Consider the following 22089-nt stretch of genomic DNA (forward strand, 5'->3'; position numbering starts at 1 on the left):
GCATTACTCTTTTACCATTAACCCCTTTGCTGATATCCAACATCTATCTCTATGAGAAATTATTTGAGGGTAAAATCGTAATCAACATACAAAAAGTACCGACCCAGGTACCTGTCTATGACAATTACGAAAAAAAACTACCAAGAAGAGATAAAGACATGACAATGACGAAAGAACTACTTTATATTACTCATGGAGGACACTTGCAAAATATTGATGGATTCTGGGCACCTGAAGAGGAACAACAATTATGGAAACCTCTATCGATTGGAGGGCAAGGATCAGCCTATATTGATTGGAGGGCTAGGATCTACTACTATATAGTTAGAGAAAAAAGGAATTTCTTTTCTTTTTCTGCGAGATTTACACATCAGCATTACTCTTTTACCGTTAACCCCTTTGCTGATATCTAACATCTATCTCTATGAGAAATTATTTGAGGGTAAAATCGTAATCTACATACGAAAAGTACCAACCCAGGGTACCTGTCTATGACAATTACAAAAAAAACTACCAAGAAGAGGTAAAAACATATGACAACGATGAAAGAACTACTTTATATTACTCATAAAGGACACTCGCAAAATATTGACGGATTCCGGACACCTAAAGAGGAACAACAATTATGAAAACCTCTATCGATTGGAGGGCTAGGATCAGCCTATATTGATTGGAGGGCTAGGATCAGCCTATGGAAATGATTTTACGAGCACAACCGATTGATGTGGTGTTCGATCACATGCACGGTTTGGATCAAGATATAACCCGCTATAGATCAGAGGGTTCTGATCAACCTATGAAAATTATTTTTGGGGCACAACCTATGTAGGCAGTGACCCATCTAATGGACAGTTTGGATCAACCTATGGTACGGGCCATACTGTACATTTTAATAAAGTCAGGAGTGCGATCATCAAAATACGGTGAGTAGTGCTATTATAAAATATCGTAGTCAGGACATTAGCACTATATATAATTTGAAACCATCGTTGTTACTTGGATGTTCCCATACGGGTCGGGTTGAACCTGAATTTGGGTTGGGTTGGGTCGGGTTAAACTTTTTTGCAAATCGGGTTGGGTTGGGTTGGGTTGGGAAAAATCAACCCGAATTGGAAATTAGGTCGAGTCAGGTCAGGCAACCTGACCCGACCCGAAACCCCAATTTGGGTTCCATCTAAAGAAGTTCTATATATGTGTTTTTCTTTTTCAACACTGAAATAGTCTCCACAGTCCACAATGGACGGTTTGGATAATCCTATGGCGCGGGCCATACCGTACTTTAATAAAGTGAGGAGTGTAATCATCAAAATATAGTAGTGCGGATAACATTTCCCTTTGTTAATTGTTAGTCTCTGTTTGGTTTGGATTTTGAGAACCGATTGTGAGTTAAAAACTGATTATTGGTGACTAACTATTGGTTCTCAAAATCCAAAACAACCCGGCTTGAGTTGAGGTGGTCAATCCGCGATATGCTCTTTCTCCGCATATTCTTCATCGTCAATCAACGATAGACATCGGTCGGTTCGCTGGAGAAATGGGTGGATGTGCAGGGACGACAATCGGCGACGACTGATTAGGTGGGAAAATCTGGCAAAATCCAAACACTTCGTGGTTGATGAAGCAGGTGTATGGCAATTGTGGTGCTTGTGTCGAGGCGGTCATGAGGAGAAGTTCGGTGACGATTTTCGGGCTTTGCTAATGATCTCGCGATACCGAGATTTTGGAGAGAGACAGTCTTCGTGGGAATCTTGGGTCGAAAATCTCGACCGAGATTTTCTTAGGCGAGATTTTGGGGGCGAGCGAGAGACACAGAGGGCAACATTCTCGGCAAGAGAGGGTTTTCCCTATTTTAATGGTTTTTTTCTTGTTTCATTTGTTTTTTTTTTTTTTTTTTGTATTTTTTGCTGATTTTTTGGGGATTTGAGAAAATCAAAATAAACGGGAGGAAGGGGAGGACGACACATGTCTGTGAACAGTAAAACTTCCCTTCCTCTTTATATATATATATATATATATATATATATATATATATTAAAGAGGAATGGCTGTTTGACTGTTCATTATGCTTACGTGTCAGCCTCCCATGCATCCTCGCATATATTTTTTGGGTTATTGCTCTTTTCGTTTTCTCTTGCCTTATGTGTCAGCCTACCATTTGTCTTCGCATGAGAGAGAAAATCCCCGCCTGAGATTTTTGACATTTTCTCACGAGATTCTTTCACGGTTTCAGTTGGTCTCCCCATCTCACCGCTAAATTCTAGGCAAAGAGAGACAAAATATACAGCAAAAAAATTATTGCTCGCGGCTCAATTCTCGGCAAAATAAAATAAACGTAATTTTGAATCATGATTTGCTACCCACTTTCTCCAAAGACTACGTCTCGCTCATCCTTTGCAGTGGTATGTGTTCAGAGATTTGTCTTATTAGACGTGGTGAAAATTTTATTGTTCATTATGCTTACTTGTCAGCCTCCCATGCATCCTAGCATATATTTTTTGGGTTTTTGCTTTTTTTTCATTTTTTCTTGCCTTATGTGTCAGCCTCCCATTTGTCTTCGCATGAGAGAAAATCTCCGCTCGAGATTTTTTACGTTTTCTCACGAGATTCTCTCTCTCGGTTTCGGTTGGTCTCCCCATCTCACCGCTAAATTCTCGGCAAAGAGAGAGACAAAATATGCGGAACAAAATTTATTGCTCGCAGGTCAATTCTTGGCTAAATTCTCGGCAAAAGAAAATAAACTTAATTTTGAATCATGATTTGCTACCCACCTTCTCCAAAGGCTACGTCTCTCGTCCTTTGCAGTGGTATGTGTTCAGAGATTTGTCTTATTTGAGATTTGTCTTATTTAACGTGGTGAAAAACTAGATGGAAATACTATTGCTTGAAAGGTGGCTAGTAATACCCGACGTGTGATGCACAACACGGCAAAAAAAATGGACTATGAAACCCCAAAAAATTAGTTAAAAATATGTAGAAACAATAAGCAAAAAAGTATGCATAACCACTTACCAAGTAACGAAAAAATGCAAAAGAAAAAGTTTTCTAATTAATTTTTGTGTAAAAAAAAATATGCACGATGCAGCGAAAAAAAAAGTATATTATACAAAATTTTCTAATGAATTTTTGTGTAAAAAAAATGCATGACACGGCCAAAAAAAGTATATGAAACAAAAGAAAACGTCATTTAAAAATTATGTAGAAAAAATAAGGGAGGGGTAGGATTGAAAATAAGTGGGTTGAATAGGTGCCTTTGTTAAAAAGCATAAAGGAGGGGGTAGGATTGAAAATATGTGGGTTGAATGGGTGCCTTTGTTAAAAAGCATAAAGGAGGGGGTAGGATTGAAAATATGTGGGTTGAATGGTGTCTTTGTTAGAAAAAGTCAAAAAAAGTGAGGTGTAAATCTCACCGATTTTTCAAAAAATTCAAAAATGCTTGGGCTTTTCCTCCCAACTTATTATAGTAGACTAGTAATACCTTACGTGCAATGCACGACACGGCCCAAAAAAAGGACTATGATACCAAAAAAAATTAGTTAAAAATATGTAGAAACAATAAGCAAAAAAATATGCATAACCACTTACCAAGTAACGAAAAAATTCAAATGAAGTGTTAAAAAAAATATGCACGATGCGGAGAAAAAAAAAAGTATATGATGCAAAATTTTCTAATGAATTGTTGTGTAAAAAAAATAAAAAAATGCACGACACAGCCAAAAAAAGTGTATGAAACAGCAAAAACAAACGTTATTAAAAAATATGCAGAAAAAATAAGGGAGGTAGGATTGAAAATATGTGGGTTGAATGGGTGCCTTTGTTAAAAAGCATAAAGGGGGTAGGATTGAAAATATGTGGATTGAATGGGTGCCTTTGTTAGAAAAAGTAAAAAAAAAGTGAGGTGTCAATTCCACCGAATTTTCAAAAAATTTGAAAAAGCTTGGGCTTTTCTTCCCAGCTTATATATATATATATATATATATATATATATATATATATATATATATATATATATATATATATATATATATATATATATATACACACACACACTAGTGAGAAACCGTGCGATGCACGGGGCGAATAAAATGAAAATACAGATGACATAGAGATGCAGAGATGAGGGATGGATGAAACACCTCCATGAAAAAGATCTTAAAGAAACAATGAGAAGTTTCCAAACATAAAACCCACAACAAAATAATGGCAAAAATAGAAATAACATAGTTATGTTAATTGGAAAGTAGCCTTCTTATTTTATACTAAAAACTTTAGGACATTCAAAATCCATTCTACTGAAATCGTTTGTTTTTTGTTTTTTGAAAACTGAAATGTAAAAATTGATAGCTGAAAACCGAAATGTAAAAATTGATAGTTGAGGTTTTTTTTTCCAAAAAGTTAAAGAGTTTTACAATGCTTCGATCGCGCTCGTGCGTGTGTTAACATATGTAATCAATTCATGCCATCTTTATCTAGGAGATCTTGTATCCAATTATGATAAACGGAGAAATAACATTGGAAAAGCATACCAATCCTTCGCAAAAAGAGTCATTGCAGCCGTTGTTCAATACTCAAATTCAGTATGGACTGTATACCTTCCATTGATGACACTTCAGAGGAAGTACCGTAATAGCTATGTGTTCCTACGAAATTCATTTCCAGGTTGGTCGCGCCGCTATGTCCGGCCTCCTCCAACCCTATAGGTCATGATCCTTCGATGCATTTAATTAATGTTCATGGAAAACAAAACCAAAATTATTTAGGAAACAAATATGTACCGCATACATGGGGATTTTAGTGATATTTATGCCAAATATGTGATTGTTTATGACTCAACATTGATATGCAATCATGCTATAAATGAATGTAAATCCAGGGTGAAGGATGCTGAAGGAAATCATTGACACTGCAATTTAAAAGGCTTTTGAAGAGTAACGTCACCAATATCTTTAAACATCAATCACATATTTATAACTTCCCCACTGAGATACGGGGATTGTATGATGAAATCCTTCTCGCAAACCTATGCTACAGGTGGTTGATGTTCCAATGATACGAATTGTGGAAAAAATAATAAGACCAAACTGAAACTTCGATCGAGGATAAAAAAACGAATGTGCCCAAAAGAAGCAAACACAAAAAATAAATCTAGGAAACAAAATGCAAGGCTTCACACCAGAGATGTGATCCCCTGTTCCAAATTCACCATCATAGTTCTAGGGATGGAACTTTTGCAAGTTAAAGGTAGGAAGGAGCATATGATTTTGTTATAAATTGAATCTATAAATGAAGTTGTAGTAATATGCCACCAAATGACCTCCAAAAGCATCCATGGAAACACCAAAACATGTCATATAGAATCTAAAGTCAGAGTCTTGTCTAAGCAAAGATTATGTTTAAAACAAAAGGTACATAAAATAAAATCAAATGAAGCATGTTTAAAACAAATTGTGATTTCAGGTAAAATGTAAAATGGTACTTGTGTTATTAAGTTATTAACCAACAGTACAGTAGAAAAGACCAAAAAAAAAAGCATCCAAGAAGCAATGACACAATACTGGAATTTGTATATAGATATATTCTGAACCAAAAGCACCAAAATTCAGAATATAAAAATCTAAGAAGTTCAGCAACTTGTAGATAAATTTGAAAACCAAACGGTTAACGAACAAAATGAAAGAAACCAAAACGCATTGGTGCATAATAAATGGAAAAATTATATGCATTCAAATTAGGTTGTCAAGATAAGGACCAGCCAAGAACAAAAATGAAACACACATTTTGTATAAAAACATGAAATTGTCAATTTTCAGTAGTGAGTGATTTGAAGTTATACAAAATCAAAACCAAGGAAACCCAGTTCAAAAGGAACTTCAAAATGTGAGAGTTTAGGATTATTTTAGGGCTTTTTCTTGCATTAATACGAAAAAAAAGTGGATTAATTTTTTTTATCAGAAATGTACAGAACCATTATTTTTTTAGAAAATAAGTTCTAGATAACAAATGGAACTAAAGGAAGAATGGAGTTATGTTTATGGAGTCGATCCATTATTACTTTATTAGAAATGATTTAAAAATCTAAAGTTTAATCATAAGCAGCCAATACAACCTATAGAGTAAAAAGTATTTCTTCCACCTATAATTAAGAACCACCAAATTCTCAGCCTCAAGGCCCTCAACACACAAGTCAAAAAAGCGAAAAAAAAAACAGGAAATGCAATGGGCTCCACCAGTTAGACATGAACACTCAAAAAGTTTGTTGGTCTAAGAAGAAAGAGAAAATGATAAACCAAATAACCTTCGATTTATCTCCAAAATGATTTTTGGTTCCCGAAAACAGGTTAATTCAATTACTTAACGAAAGAAAACCCAATCTGGACTAACAGTGGGCTCACAAAATCCTAAATAAACAGGGCATAAGAGAAAAGTAAAGAATAAAATGAACACCGTCAAAAGTTTGATCAATTAAACATATGAAAACCCCAAAACTTGACCGGGACACACTCTTTTAAACAAACAACGTAAAAAATGATGATGGATTTGGAAGATAACCTATGAATACATGTAAAAGACCGAGAACTTTACCATAAAGAACACCTTGTAACGATTAAGTATGATTGGGAGAGAACTGCATGTAGCACCAGAATGTAGCAGATTACAAAGCCAAAAAATATTGAGACCTAAAAGAGAAACAACAGAGACAGAGATCAAAATCTTAGAGATATAACAGAGAGAGAGAGAGAGAGAGAGAGAGAGAGGTTTACCTCTGGGCTTAACCATCAATATAGCAACTCAGACCCCTACTGTGGATCTGAATTTTATCTGAGGATTTTAAGTAAAAAAAAATCAAATAAGGAAAATATCATTAGCTAGAACTAAGCTATCTGCAAATTGTATGACATCAAATCCAGAAAACCCAAGAAATTCATAGTCCTTATTTTTAGTCTTACAATTAGGATGCCTCCTTTTTGAATTGAGGAATTCATCTCCAATTCTAATCAGTACATGACAGTGTTGATCCTTCCTACCTCCACAACACATTCATCTCCAATTCTAAGCTATCAGCCATGTAATTGCCTCTAAGATTAAATAAAAGACTGTAAAAATTAGAAACATGCAACTCCTTACAATTTGTCACCCATATAGTCACAAGAGACATCTAATAGATAGCATGTTGAGTACCAAACAGCCATGAAAAGCTAATTGTAGAAGTGTAAAACAAAGTGTCCAGTGCCATCTTGAGTACCATTAACAGCTATGAAAACCTAATTGAAGAAATGTAAAACAAAGTGTACGGTGCCCTTATTAAAATATTATGGTGTGGATATCAGTCCCGAAATTCTTGATTTTGTTGGTGTGGATATCCTCCATGTGTCACCTGCGAGATATTAGACCAAAGATCCAATAGACTTTTCCAGCCCCACCCTGAAACAAAGCTGTACATAAATAAAGATGGTTATATCTGTCTCCTTCACTCCTTCCATCTATCTTGACTGGGAAGAGTGGAGAAGACCTGCCCACTCATTTCCCAAACCCCTCGCTGCCATCAGGAAACAACCCCAGCCACTCCATCTCTAGCCAGTGCATAATTTAAACTATGAATTAGGCACAACCCAGTGCATAAGGGGAGCTAAAGCATTTCTTACCTGGGAAACAGAAACTCTAATATCATTCTAGGGCTAGCTCAAATCTGCAGAATCTTACGTTCTCTTGAGAAGAAAATTCAATTGAATTCGACCTCCACTCTGAAACACGCTTCTTCTACCTTCCAATGGCAGGTAGGAGACGAACAGATGTTCAGGAAAATTAAAAGAAATGTTAAAAACCACTCTTTCAGGGAAAAAAATGTCATTCCCAAAACAAAAACTAAAGGCTTGTTCATATGTAATACATGGAAAATGGATTTGAGTTAATAAAAAATGAAGAGGAAAGTAAAAATGTAGGGCTGTGAAACAAAAAGGAGAAAATAAAACTTAGGACATCACCCCAAATCACCAATAGTTATAAGAGAGACTTCAAATGTACACTAATAAATCTATTAATCCAAAGAAACAGATAGATACATCAAATGCCATCACATCCATAATGATTCTAAACTAATATTTTCAACCCACACCAAACAAATTTATTTGTCAGTGACCACTATTGACTCATAGAGCAGGAAACCGCCAGGAAGTGGCTGTTCTCGGTGCCAGAAACCGATAGCAGCAGGACAAAATCTAAATGAGAAAAATAATCGTGTCAGTGCAGATACGCTGCTTCTAACTACTCTCGGATGGGGAATTGAAATGAAGCATGGCATGTAAGAAGATAAAAGGAAAAAAAATAGTGAATACTAAATAGATTAGAAATACCTCAAACCGGAGAGTCAGGGGGTTAATGGAAAAACACCAGAAAACCCTAACAATACAATCTCCGGAAAAGCACAACTGAACTTTACCTGCATCCAAGCCAAGAACAAATAAAAAAATAGCATAAGAATCCAAAATTGATGAATGGAATTAGTGGAAAAATCCTGAACAATGAGAAGGACTGAAAACCACTAACACGCAAATCTCTGGAAACCCAAGATCACAAAAAAGATGAATTAGTTGGATTTGGCAGAGACGCGAAAAGGAAGATGGGAGAGAGAGAGATATCTACTACTATAGAGAGAGAGAGAGAGAGAGAGAGAGAAACTACATGGTTTGGGAAGGAGAAACGATACCTAAGCCTCTCTAAGCCTCTCGGGATAGGGATACCAAGCGTCTGGAAGTTTCGTTTGGAAGAAAGATTTGTGCGGCATGAGAGAGAGAGAGTGTGTGTTTGTGATAAGACTCTGAGAATCTCCTGTGGCGATATTTCGTTTCGCCATATGACCCATATAGGTTAAAGGGAAAAGGGGTAGGTGAGATTTTGCGAGAATCCAGCAAATATCTCGGCGACAGCAGCGAGATTTCAGTTTAGTAGATTTTTTTATTTCCATCTTTTACGTTTTTGAATGAATTTCGGGATTGATATATCGTTTTTTTAAGGAATTTTGGGAAATGCAAAATATCACTGAGGAGGAAGGGGAGCTGGACACATACCCATGAACAGGAAAACTTCCTTTATATATATATATATACTAGTAAGAAACCTATGCGATGCACGGAGTGAGTGGTTGATGCCGGTGGAGAATGTACTGGTTTGACGGTCTACAAATTGAGATAAAAAAAAGTATTCACATTCAAAACCTAGAGACCACAGTTTACAAACGCATTTCATCACTTTTCCTGACATGGGTTCTACATAAAATCTCAGTAAAGTGAAAAGCTTCATTTCCATATCAACAATCACAATTCCAAAACAAATAAAACGGCAAAGAACTGCCTGCACATACTGAAACAAAGAAACTGAAGTAATATTGAAATTTTTTTCCATTTATATGCAACAACAGGAAATGAGAAGGAAGCACAAAAATAAGGTCAAATGAATAGCTTCTAGATAGAGATAGAAACAACCTGGCTGGTGATATTGTCTTTGATGGGAGCAGGTAAGTTGAGATATATCAAGTTGTACCATGCGAACAAACGATCTCAAGCAATCCTAGATTCAACAAATCAAAAACCATAAAAAACCCAATATAAACAATGTTGGAACCCATAGTAGATTATTACAAAGCTTAGGAAAATCATGCCTATAATTAAATGAAACATAACATATCCCTATAGAATTCCATGACTATCTATACTATATAAATGTGAAAAAGAGAAAAAAATTTGGATAAACCTGAAAGGAATTGTCATGAAAAAAGGAAAGGCCAGCAAGAGCAAATCTCTGCTCGGATGTAAAAGACTAACATTGCACAAAAGGTAGGTAAAAAATTCTTTCTTTTCTTAAAAACATTTCATCGAGCAGTTTCTGTGCAAGTGAAACATATGTGGAATATCAAATGTTTTGCCCCATACCTTTTTCAAGCTACCACAACCCATCCTTTGCAGGGGCTACTCTATGTGGAATATCAAAGGTTTTTCCCCATACCTTTCAAGCTACAATATCCCATCCTTTGTAGGGGCTATTCTGTAGATTTAAAAAAGAAGAAAGAAAACACAGCAACCACATCCAAATTTCATTGCACTCCACCTTTATAAACCAACTTTTATCACCTTCATGGCAGTGAAATTGATATATGCTCTCAACTTCATTAATTGCTATTGTACTTAATACATACTTGAGAATCTGAAAAGCCACCAATACTCTCTCAAAATCACCCATAGTTGCTATCAAAAAGTCACCAATACTGGCTCCCAAAATCAAGCTCTCAAGAAATTTGCAGAGATCATTAGAAAAGATCATTGGATTGATTTTCATCGTTTTCAAATATTTGAGAGAAAAAGGGAAACCATAGAAAATGTTAAATACTTATACAGAGTGGATAGTATGGTTTCTGAGTTAGACCTTGAAATAGAGGATGTGAATTCAATGGTACAGTAGATCTATCTAAATAATAAAGAGAATCATATAATTACCTCTGTAGACAATTGCAAAAAGGCCTCTCTCTCTCTCTCTCTCTCTCTCTCTCTCTCTCTCTCTCTCTCTCTCTCTCTCTCTCTCTCTCTCTCTCTCTCAAAAAGTTCCACTACTTCCAACCAGATCTGGTAAAAGAACCCAATAGCCGGAGGGCTCATAGACAGGAAAAATTAGGGAAAAAGGAAAAGAAGCTGGAGCTACTTCGATGCCCAACCTTGAAGAGCATGAGAAAGAGACTTTGATCTTATAAACAAAAACATCTACTATTATAAAGAGGGAAAAATATCAGGAAGATTAGTGGGAAAAATAGCATTTTTTTTTTTTTTTTTGAAAATTAATAGCATTATCTTTTTTGAGGAAATAAAATCTCACACTTGCTTGGCTGCATTCTCATCCATTTCATATCATCCACATAGCATCAATTACTGATATCACGAATACATCAACATCACATTTCACTTCATCAATTTTGAAACATTTGTAGATCCTGTCATATTCTAAATACAGAAATTGATGGATTAAATACTACAACCGAATGAACTTGTTATATTGTGTTAAAATAATTTTACAATGGTGGTAGCCAATGCAAAAGAAATAGTTCAGGAGCACAATCGTCATTTCTATCACCATCAGGCAATCAAAATTGATCCTCAAGATAGCTCTGCAAAGTATGATATTGTTACAACTCCAGACACATAACCCAATATTGGGTATATGTAGGAAGCTTTTCAACATGGAAAGAATAATCACTGCAAAGAATGAAGAGGAAAACATACAACTTGTATTACCAGAAGTCCAAAAACCTCACTAAGTAGGAAACAAACCTACAAAGAAAGGATGTACCTATGTTGTGAAGTTAAAAACATTGACCCGCAACTCCCACAACAACCAAATGCGTAAAATAAATGGGTTCTGAATCCATCATTGTTGTGTCCATTAACCCTAACCAATTGTCAGAGTTGGAAGAAACAAATTCCTCCTGAAATTGTAAAATCCCAGATGGAATGCAAGCAATTTTTTTTTCACCAAAATTTAAGGAAAAAAATGCAGAAATACATACCTGAGAACTGCAAAGATGGACGATGCACGGGCGGCAAGGAAAAACTAATACTTATTAACACTTTAGCATACCCATCCATTGAATACTTCCTATATCAACTTCATAAATTAAATCATTGAGGGCATGAAAAATGCCACTGGGTGCATAGAAAGAATAGCAAAGATGACTATGGCCCAGGTTCAAACCCAGCTCACCTACCAAAAAAAGAATAGCGACGTAAGAGAATTGCAGATGATCTAAAGAATTTTAAAGAGATTCACTATGAAATATATATCAGTGAAATGTCCTAATTAGAATGTAAAATAATAAAGTAAAATAATAAAGTTTAAGATAAACAAATTCCCAAATTAAGTAAACTTAAAGAGTATATCTGATGATTAACGGCTGCAGTGCCCAAAGTACAGCCTTCCGAGCATTGAGGACGGATCTTGGCTAGCCAGACATCCTGTAGACTCGTATGAGTGCATTGGCATGAATTTCCATAGACTCGTTTGAGTTCATGGCATGAATTCCCAAAACTCTAGTCTTTCCGGATGCATTTAACTACACAATCCTCAGAATCCAATCTATAAGAAAACCTCAGAACACAACATCACAAGCTAAAAAAAAATTCACACACAAGCAATAAATGATAACAACACACCACCAATAAACCCAAAGTTCCAACATCTCAACACACTATAAATGAAAATTATGTAATGCACAGTTCAAAAGGGGAAATAGAGAAAAATATACAACAATATTCCACAAGAATTACCTAATAATCATAGTCTAAACTTCTGAAATAGGATAAGAAAACGAACCAAATGAAAGAGCTTTTGACCTGTAACTGACGGCTTGTTACTAAAAAGATGAAATAAAAATGATTGAGCGGGGCAAAATTAAAGAAATGATATCATTGCATTTTAATTTCTACATATTAGCTTTTGTCAAAAATATACACCCCTGTTTGATGGTTGGAAGGGTGTGTACAAAGAGCCAATGTGAACAACTTATATCCAAAGAAACTCATCCTTTCTAAATCTTCTAGCTCAGAATTAAGTAAACTTCAAAAATAACAATGTTTGATGGTTGGAAGGGTGTGTACAGAAAACCAAAGTCAAGAAGTTAAATTCAAAGAAACTCATCTCTTCATCGAAATTCAAAGAGACTCCTTTTTTCTAAATTTTCCAGTTCACAATTAAGTAAAATACAGAAATACCATGACTAAATTTTCAAATTATGTTGTATCCAACAATGACACTATTGGTTCAATTTCAAACATGATTAAGCAAACTACAAAAATACCATGATTAATTTTTTTCATGAGAAACTTTTATATCCAGACATTGTGTGCAATTCCAACAGACAATAGAGCAATGGTAAGATATGTTTATACCTGCAATACAATTTTTTTTAATGGTATACCTGCAATACAATAGAAAGAGTAAGATCATAATCAAAATAGATAAAACCCTCAAAAAAACATTCTTTAAGTAGAAAAAAATTAATACAACGGCTCATCACCACCTTCTCACTAAAAGTACCATCGTCCGCAATGACGCACCAAGGCTGTAACAGTCCATCTGCCATAAATATCCATTGATTCAACAAAGAAACCTCCTAGTAAGGATTTTTCATTTCCAATCCAGAAGAACAAACTTCCTATAGTTGTAGGTTTGTTTGATTACACTTTTTGAGTTTTTTAGCATCCCCTAATTTTGATAAACCTTATTTTCACTCAACCAAAATATAGAGCATCCCCTTCCTGATATATCCATCAAAAAAAAGGCTAGAGAGGTGAAATTAAAGTCTGGAACCCAAACTTAGCAGCAGATGGCAACAGAAGGTGTCTTAAATGTTTGACGCCCAAAAGCCTACTCCTGGAAGAAGAAAGGGCAAAAAAAAAAAAGGGAAGGAAGGAAGAAAGAAATTCCAAAACCAACAGCAGAGCTTGAATAATCAGTCGCAGATTGGGAAAAGAATCTCCAAATCGATTGTTGAGCCCCAAAATCCATCGAATCTTTAAAAAACCAGGACATGCCGAAGGGATGGAAAGGGTGAAGGCCGATGGGAATTCATGGAAGAGAGATTCACACCATCTCTTTTTGCACGATTTTCTCCCCTAAGAACTCGCCAGTAAAGAGAGCGATTCCGATTTTCTCGTGAGATTTTCTACATATGACGATATAGGTCGGAAAAAGAGAGCGATTTTATTTCTTTTTCACAGTTCTTTTCTCCTTTTTTCGGTTTTTTCTGATTTAGTAAAAAACATATTAAATATAGAAAATGCCCTGAGGAGGAAGGAGAGGCCGACAGGTGTCTTTGAACAGTGGAAAATTGTTTAAACAGAAAAGAAATTCATTCTATATAATCCAGTTGGTGATTAAAACAAGGAAAAAGAACTGGAAAAAACAAACTAACACCTAAAATAATTTATTAGAAAACACAAAAATAAAAATATCTGTTGATATAGTATTTCTACTTGGACGACATGGCTAAGGGAAGTAAATAATTCATAAAAAAATGATTTTAAAAGATGGATTTATAGATTTTCTCTAAATTATTTATAAAGTAGCAAAGGGGGAAAATGTAAGCAATAGGAAAAGCGGTTGAATAAATGGGCTTGCTAAGCAATTTAGCCGAAAGCCATTTTGTGGCTAACTTTTGCACTAGAGAACCGCCACCTCAAATAGATAAAAGGAATATGGTAGGAAAAGCTTTTCGAGTGCAGCTTTTTTTGGGAGTGTTGATATGAAATTCGAGGGGAGGAGGTTGCATTTGATGTAAGATGAGGAGAGGGTGTATTGTGAAGCGCGATGGTAAGATCTCCTATTTGCCGACGACGTTATGATCTTCATTGATCCATCAACGGAATCTGCTTCAGGAGTAAAAAATTGTTTAACTCAATTCCGGAATTGGTCTGGGCTGGATATCAACACCTTAAAGAGCGAAATTTTCTTTACGGGCTGCTCGGATCAGGTTAAAGACCACATCTGTATGATTCTGAACATCTCTGAGGGAGCCCTCCCCATCAAATATTTGGGCCTCCCGCTTGTCACTTCTAGGCTCTCTGCTAAAGATTGTCAGCCGCTTTTGAGCAAGATAAGGAACAGGATTGGGCTCTGGAGTAATAGGAACCTTGCAAGAGCAGGGCGTCTTGAACTTATTAAATCTGTCCTGGGTTCCTTTCAATGCTACTGGTCTGCTTCATTCAACCTGCCTGAAGGGGTGCTTCAATCAATCGAAAGAATTATGCGTGACTTTCTTTGGGCTGGTTCAAGTCTCCTGAGAAAGTATCACCCAATAGCGTGGGACACTATCTGTAGGCCCCAAACGGAAGGAGGAGTTGGCCTGAGGAAACTTTCGGATATCAACAAAGCGGCCCAGGCCAAACTGTTCTGGCACTTAATTGATGGAAGAAAATCGCTCTGGGTTAATTGGTTCAAGCGTAAATACCTCAGGAAGAAGAATATTTGGACCAGGCCTATGCCTTCTGATCCTCCTTGGGGAGTGAGAAGCATTTTTAAGAGCCGAGACTTTGCTAGAGCCCATATTTGCTATGTGGTGGGCCAAGGGAAGAACATTGACTTCTGGAAGCACCCATGGCATCCTGATGGTCCTGTTATCAAGCAGACTACTGAAGGATCCCAGTATAACCTGTTGAAAGATGTCACAATTGCAGATATGAAATTGTCAGGAATTTGGGATTTCATGCTGCACTCTGAACAGCGCAAAGACCTTCAGAAAATCATGAGATCTGGTATCTTCTCAACTCATTCTAAAGACAGGGCGATTTGGAAGCCCACTTCGAGTGGCATTTTCACAACAGCGAGTGCGTGGAATCACATTCGAACCCCGCATGGTAAAACTGATTGGCACTCGACTGTTTGGTTTCGCGGAAATGTTCCTCGGCAAAGCTTCATTTCTTGGCAGGCTATGAATAATGGCCTTAGCACTAGGGACAGATTGTGCTTCCTGGGCCCGAACCGTGATGCCAGGTGTGTTCTTTGTCATAGAGAGCCGGAATCTGTAAACCACATCTTCTTCTCTTGCTCTTACTCTGCGTGGTTATGGAGATCTGTTCTTCGGAAATTTTGCTTCAGAAGAAAAACTTTTAATTCCATTCAGCAGGAAGAGGAATGGATCCGTAAAACGTTCAGTGGAAAAGGTCAGTCAGCTACAGCTATCAGAATTGGATTCTGTGCCGCCATATATTTTATATGGTTGGAAAGAAATCGTCGAATTCATGATAATGTTTCTACCCATAAGCAGAGTATCCTTTGGTCAATCCTCTCGGCTATGAAGACCCGGCTGTGCTTTCTCGGTCTGCAGGATGCTCCCTCTTTTAGGAACCAGAAATTCGCTGCCAATTTGAACATTCCATTCTTCCAATCTGTCGTATCTCCCAAATTTTTTTCCTGGATCAGCCCTGAGAACCAAACAATCAAAATCAATACGGATGCCTCCCTTATGTGTGACAGTGCTGGTATTGGTGGCCTTCTCCGGGGCCCGAAGGGTGAGGTTGTTGCCTTTTTTTCGATCAACATGGAAAAGGAAGCAATAAATTCCCTTGAAATCAAAGCTATTAACCATGGGCTCAATCTTGCTGTCCTGAAAGAATTTGATCAGATTTGGGTGGAATCCGACTCCCTCATGGCAGTCAACATCATCAACAAAACCTGGTTATGTCCTTGGAGATTGATTCCCACTCTTGATAATATTCATTGCTCCCTCTCCAAGTTCAGAAAATGGAAGGTGTCTCACGTTTGGAGGGAAGCTAATGCTGCGGCAGATTTTCTATCTAAAGTAGATTGTGTGTGCAAGGGGGATGATATTCCTCTTGACCTCATCCCTCCCCCGCTTGCCGATATCATTTTTAATGATGCATCAGGTTGTTTGTTCTCCCGATTATAATTCCTATGCTTTAGGCCTTTTGTATTGGGAGCGTGTTCCCTTTTGGCTGCTTTTTAAGCCCCCCTAGTTGTTCTCCTTCTTATTTAATGATATCTGGTCGAGGTCTTGCCTAACCCCAATTTACCTACCAAAAAAAAAAGGGTGTATTGTGAAGAAAAAAATATACGAAAGAGGCGCCCTTTAGACCCATTTTCAAAACCTATTATACATGAGAGTTGGAGACTTGTGTTTTCAAATGTAGAAGTAGTAGTTAAATACACATTTGGGGATTAGGAAAATAAATAAAGGTTGAAATTGTCAAAAAAACATGTAGAGATTAGATAAAAAATTTAGTTGAATTACAAATATGGCATTTGCTAGGCAATTTCGTGGGAAGCCATTTGGTGGCTACCTTTTGCATAATAGGATAACCATCTCAGATGAATAAAATGAGGACAAAATCAGCTGAAAAGTGAGCCTCCGTGGATTTTCTCACATGCAAAAGTCAGCCGCGACATGGCTGTTCTTAAAATTGCCTAGCAAGTCCCAATGAACACATGTATAGTACAACATCAAGTGGTCTTAAACTATGTTGCCTGTAAGAACATTTTAGATGATTCAAGTAAGCCGGCCATCATCAACATCCTCTGGAAAAAGTAGTACCCTCATAATCTCCGAAGTATCATCAAATTAAACAATCGATGAATCCGTGTAATTCTCAATAGTCAATACACATCTAATTAGCCGACCAGAGACTGAATTCATTTAGCAATCGAATACAAATCAAGAAGATATTGAAAAGATATTGGTACCTCAACCAAATAAACACTCAGTCATCGACTATGTGGAATGCAAAATAAGGCGTGGAAATCAGAATATATAGCAGAATCAGCTCAAAAATTATAAAAGTTTTAAAAATGTTTAGGTCAGGAAAAATTACTTTCATGAATTCTAATAAGATTGAAGATGGAATTCTTCATCGAAGATTCTGACAAACAGTTGGCATGGTCGTTCCTCTGAAAATACAGGGAAAAAAACTGAGAAAAGAATCAGAGATAATTCATCATTATAAAACTTCAAGGGGTGGATTAGAAAGAGGAAGGATGTGAGGTTTTGGGAAGAGAAAAGGGTAAAAGGAAAAGAACATGTTAAAACAGTGCATTGAGTTGGTGCTCTCTGCAAGTGAAGGCTGAAATTGGTGGGGAAAAAATAGAAGACTTGAAACAAAACAAAAAACACAAACCTGCTGGAAAGAAGCTATCCAAACCTGAAACCCTAGCAATCCGAATCCATCTTTTCCAATCTCTTTTTCATTTCTACTGCCCTTGAGGAAAAAACTGAGAAAAGAAAAGAAACCTAGCTTTGAATCATCATCATAAGTAAGAAAAACTCAGAAGAATCCCAAATCCAATAAATTTCATAAATGAAAAAAAGAAAAGAACAGAGAAGTAGCGTTTCTAAAAGGTGACATGGGTAAATTACCCTGAAACAGGGTTTCTAAAATTTACCCTGAAATAGGGTTTCTTGAAGAGGGGCAGAAATATGGGAGAGAAGACCCCAAAAAAACATCAATCAGGCTTCTAAGTAGAAAGAAGATACAAAATTTCGGACAAATCCCAAGACCGAAAATCACAAATCAAGATGAAAAAAAAAAATAAGTATTACTGATGCACAGGTTAAACATTTACATATGCTCTTTCTCCGCATATTCTTCATCGTCAATCCGCGATAGACACCAGTCGGTTCGCTGGAGAAATGGGTGGAGTGTGTAGATATAGAAAATAAATTCCCTTTTTCTTCTTCCTATATTGTAGTAGATATAGAAAACATGGAGATATAGAAAACACAATAAAAAAATATCATGGAGATATAGAAAACACAATAAAAAAATATCAAAGTTTGAAGCTAACACAGAATAAAGATCCAATTGTTATTTAAAAAAAACAAACAGAGTAAATTTGGGAATTTGGAGGAAATAGGGAATGTAATAGTAAAAAAGTGGTGGAAGAGTTTGAAAAAATAAGGATAAAATCAAACTCTAAATCAAAGTGTATATAAAATATATATACAAAACAATGAATGAGCAGTTTTGTACTTATATTTGAAGCAAAGAAAATTTTCAGAGATATTGCAGGATGAGAAACACCAATTCTATGTTCCATGGATTATTGTTTTTAAAAGTGGCGTTTCTAAAAATTGAAAGTCCGATTGAAAACTTGAATAAAAAAAATCATAATAGTCGATTCCCTTTCTTTTGAGGATGATAGAGATATAATGATAACATCACACAAAATATGAAGATTGGAGTAGAAAACTTAGATTGAAAAAGAAAGTTGGATTGGAATCATTTAGGTTTTCTTTTGAAGATGATAAGAGATATAAATTTTTTCTCGATCATGGAAAGAAAATTTTTTTAAAGTTTGAAAAGGAAAAACATTTCTAAAATAACCTGAACCAATCGTATTCAATTTTTACTTATGATAATATCCCTCTAAATTAACCAAAAGCATACAATTTCTCTCTAAATCATGGAAAGAAACAAAAATTCCAAGAATTTTTTTCCAAAGAGCACATCTTCAAACAAATCAAGGAAAATATAATTTACTTGCAATATTCATAAACAAAATGACAATGTAATGTTCACATTATTAAAAATGTCAATTAGCTGCAGCTTTAAAGGCATGAATAAAGAAGTAATTCATTCAGACATTAAAGAATAAATAAAGTCAAAAAATGATAACGGAAGAAAGAGACTTCGGGATAAAGATATTAGGGGATCGATTTAGCACTGACCTAAAAATATTTCAGCTGGGCGGCTAATAAAAGACATAGTAACAGCTAAAAAAGAGATACAAAGAATCAGTTTTTTGACATTCAAAACTGAGAAAGATGAATGCACATACCAAACATGTCAGATTAAATATACATGCTTGTAAGATTGGTCTACTAAATCACAATAAGAGACTTCATCAATTAGACCCAAAACTATTGATGTGCAATATGCTCTGATCTTCCAATGGTACTTACAACAACGATTGAGAAGAGCTTCTGCTCCATCAAATTCCTCACCTCTCAAGATCAGCCCCAACGCGTATAGTAGATGCCAACTGGTGTTTGGGCATATTTTGTGTACATTTGGGTATATTCAGCATCTCCCCGCCTGCTTTCTAGCCCAAAATTAGGTTGAGGATACAATGAAGATGTAGAAATGCATGACTTGGCACAAAGTTACTGAAACAGAAAGTTTCACCATGGCTCCTCAAGAATGATCCCCAGTGAAACAGTGGGCGTTAATTTTCTGACAACCAAACAGTGGTATAAAATCATATATCTAGAAAAGAGCTTTGCCGTTTCAAGTAGCTAAAATCTGAAATGAAAAGGGGAAAAAAATTCTCTACCTAGCTGTAAATTAATTAAGATGTATACAATAGATTGACAGAGCAAACCAAAGTTTTAGCATGGCACAAACAGACAGTTATTCGGTTATCCAAATAATCCATATAATAATGGGCATAGTGAAACTATCCATTATGTAAATAATTCATAGCAATATCACAAACTAAACTCTTAAAGTACCATTCCAAAGAAAAGGCTGAATAACTCTATTGATTGGGAAAGGGGCACATACAATTTTGTTCACATGAGACAGAAAGAAATTGAATCTATCGGCCAACTTTTCACAACTACGAATAAATTTCAATGATTTTCAGCTTAATCATGAACTAATCTACCGGCTCGTGGAACAACCTGCAAATCAAAGAAGACAAATTTCAATAAATTTCTACTCACTATATACTCTTTTTATTAAAGATTAAATAGGCAAGTCAAAACATAGATTAAGAAAGAAGACAGGATGAACTAATACCTGCTCAAGTGTTTTTATAGTCCTTCGATTCTAAGCTTGCTATTTTTTGCATCTGTGGAGTGAAAAATAATCCAAAGTAACAGCCAAATCGAGCTTCAAAACAGATATATAGTAATGTATTCCGAAGAAAGACAACACAGTTCAGGATTTTGGGGGAAAAAATTGAAACCCCCGAATTGTCCCTCAATCAATGACCCAAAAGCAGAGTAAGAATAAAAGTTAACCCTAAGTTGTGCACATCAAGTAATGTTGGAAATAAAAAATATGTATAATTTCAATTATTTTCAACTTAATCATCAACCAAAATTTCAATAATTTATTTCTTACCCAAAGAATAATAAACTAAAATCACTGCCCAAGATGAAGTAAGAGTCCATCGGATTGTGGAACAACCTGCAAATGAAAGGAAAAGATAAATTTCAATCATTTTCCACTTAACCCCCAAAACACCATTGAGTAAAGCAAACCTATCAAGGATAACATTTCCGCCCTAAATAGACTGCATAAAAAGAAGTAAAGAAAAACCCGAATTATTCAGAGTTAATAAGAAAGAAGCAGAAAGGCAACTAATCTACTTCCAGAAGCATGAAGTTTTTGGCATTGCTAAAGTTAATACTAAATCAAAATATCCAAGAAATGAGAGGAATTGAGGGAGGGGGAGGCTTGGAAGCCACTTTCTGTGCATGTTGATGGCGACAGAGATGGGTAGAAAGTCCAGGTGGAATGGCGACATGGAGAAAGAGAGAGGTGCATAACCCCAATTCGATTTCCTTTTTTGGGTGGGGCGGAGAGATCGAGATCGAGATCGAGAGAGAGAGAGAGAGAGAGAGAGATTTTGGTCCTTTTTTTATTGAGAAATCTAGGGTACGGGCGAAAATTCAGGAATTGCTTTGACGTATCTGACGGAGGTAGGGACAGCTGAGGAAGAAAGAGAAGCCATGGGTTCTTTTTCCTTCTCTACATCGCGCGAGATAGAAGTTTTATTTCTGTGTTTAACCTTTGAGGGAGGAAGGGGAAGCCGATACGCGGTTCTTTCCCCTCAAAATCTCGTGACCCGTCTCCGTATCGTGCACGCAAAAGAGAATTTTTACCGTTTTTTAGTTTTTTTTGGGGTTTCTTTTTTTTTTCGCTTTTTTTCTTAGTTTTTTGGGCATTTACGAAATGGGAAAGAAATTGGAGGGAGGAAGGGGAGGCTGACACGTTTGCTTGCACAGTGAAACCCCCTTCCCTCTTTATAATAGTAGAAGATTAGATTAGAATTTTTATTTTTATTTTTTTGCTGATATTTTGGGGATTTGAGAAAATCAAAATAAACGGGAGGAGGAAGGGGAGGACGACACGTGTCTGTGAACAGTAAAACTTCCTTCCTCTTTATGGTAATAGATAGATTATATATATATATATATATATATATATATATATATGAGGAAAGTGTCTCTAGTCTCTCCCCTAGATAAGCTTATCTACTCCTCCCTTTAAAAAAACACAGTGGGCCCACGCTGTTTGGATGATCCAAAGCATTCATTTGATAGGTCCTAACATAGATAGGGTGTGCCCAAAAAATCAGCACCAAAGGGTCATCCTAGAACTTCATTTTGTTGGGCACACCGTGTCCAAAATGGACGCATATAAACGTGGACGTTTATATGTGTCCATTCTGGGTACCACAAGGCACCACAAAACGAAGTTCTAGGATGACCCTTTGGTGCTGATTTTTTGGGCACACCCTATCTATGGTAGAACCTATCAAATGAATGCTTTGGATCATCCAAACAGCGTGGGCCCACGGTGTTTTTTTAAAGGG

General features: G+C 36.2%; 1 protein-coding gene and 1 long non-coding RNA gene across 5 annotated transcripts; both read right to left on the minus strand.

The window, feature by feature from the left end:
• Positions 1-4380: 4380 nt before the first annotated feature.
• LOC143862376 (uncharacterized) lies at positions 4381-8437 on the minus strand. 2 transcript variants are annotated; one of them, XR_013240274.1, is made up of 4 exons: positions 8349-8437; positions 6759-8213; positions 6580-6674; positions 4381-4691 (listed from the first exon to the last, which is right to left on the minus strand). It is a non-coding gene; the product is annotated as an uncharacterized LOC143862376 (long non-coding RNA). The 2 variants fall into 2 exon arrangements; XR_013240273.1 differs by having other exon boundaries at positions 4381-4706.
• A 748-nt stretch (positions 8438-9185) lies between these two features.
• LOC143862521 (uncharacterized) lies at positions 9186-21269 on the minus strand. 3 transcript variants are annotated; one of them, XM_077373585.1, is made up of 10 exons: positions 20613-21269; positions 20286-20337; positions 20049-20167; positions 19490-19718; positions 17664-17757; positions 17361-17436; positions 13055-13110; positions 11546-12952; positions 11329-11464; positions 9189-11234 (listed from the first exon to the last, which is right to left on the minus strand). In XM_077373585.1, exons 4-8 carry the CDS (start codon positions 19570-19572, stop codon positions 12941-12943), a joined length of 321 nt encoding a protein of 106 aa, XP_077229700.1. In that variant the 5' UTR covers positions 19573-19718; positions 20049-20167; positions 20286-20337; positions 20613-21269; the 3' UTR covers positions 9189-11234; positions 11329-11464; positions 11546-12940. The 3 variants fall into 3 exon arrangements, with proteins under 3 accessions (XP_077229699.1, XP_077229700.1, XP_077229701.1); XM_077373584.1 differs by lacking the exon at positions 13055-13110 and having other exon boundaries at positions 9186-11234; positions 11546-11739; positions 20613-21266; XM_077373586.1 differs by lacking the exon at positions 13055-13110.
• Positions 21270-22089: the final 820 nt, after the last annotated feature.

Source organism: Tasmannia lanceolata, unplaced genomic scaffold (genome assembly GCF_043159265.1).
Source record: "Tasmannia lanceolata isolate RefF3 unplaced genomic scaffold, GAP_Taslan_0.1 ptg000037l, whole genome shotgun sequence".
NCBI lineage: Eukaryota > Viridiplantae > Streptophyta > Magnoliopsida > Canellales > Winteraceae > Tasmannia > Tasmannia lanceolata.

What these genes read in the sequence shown, in the direction of transcription:
- LOC143862521 (XM_077373584.1), bottom strand. Translation starts at nt 19,572, where the DNA reads ATGCTGAATATACCCAAATGTACACAAAATATGCCCAAACACCAGTTG. An exon ending in GGATAGCTTCTTTCCAGCAG is followed by an intron (nt 17,437 to 17,663) that starts GTTTGTGTTTTT and finishes CTGTATTTTCAG; the next exon opens with AGGAACGACCATGCCAACTG. An exon ending in TCTTATTAGAATTCATGAAA is followed by an intron (nt 11,740 to 17,360) that starts GTAATTTTTCCT and finishes TTTTTTTGGTAG; the next exon opens with GTGAGCTGGGTTTGAACCTG.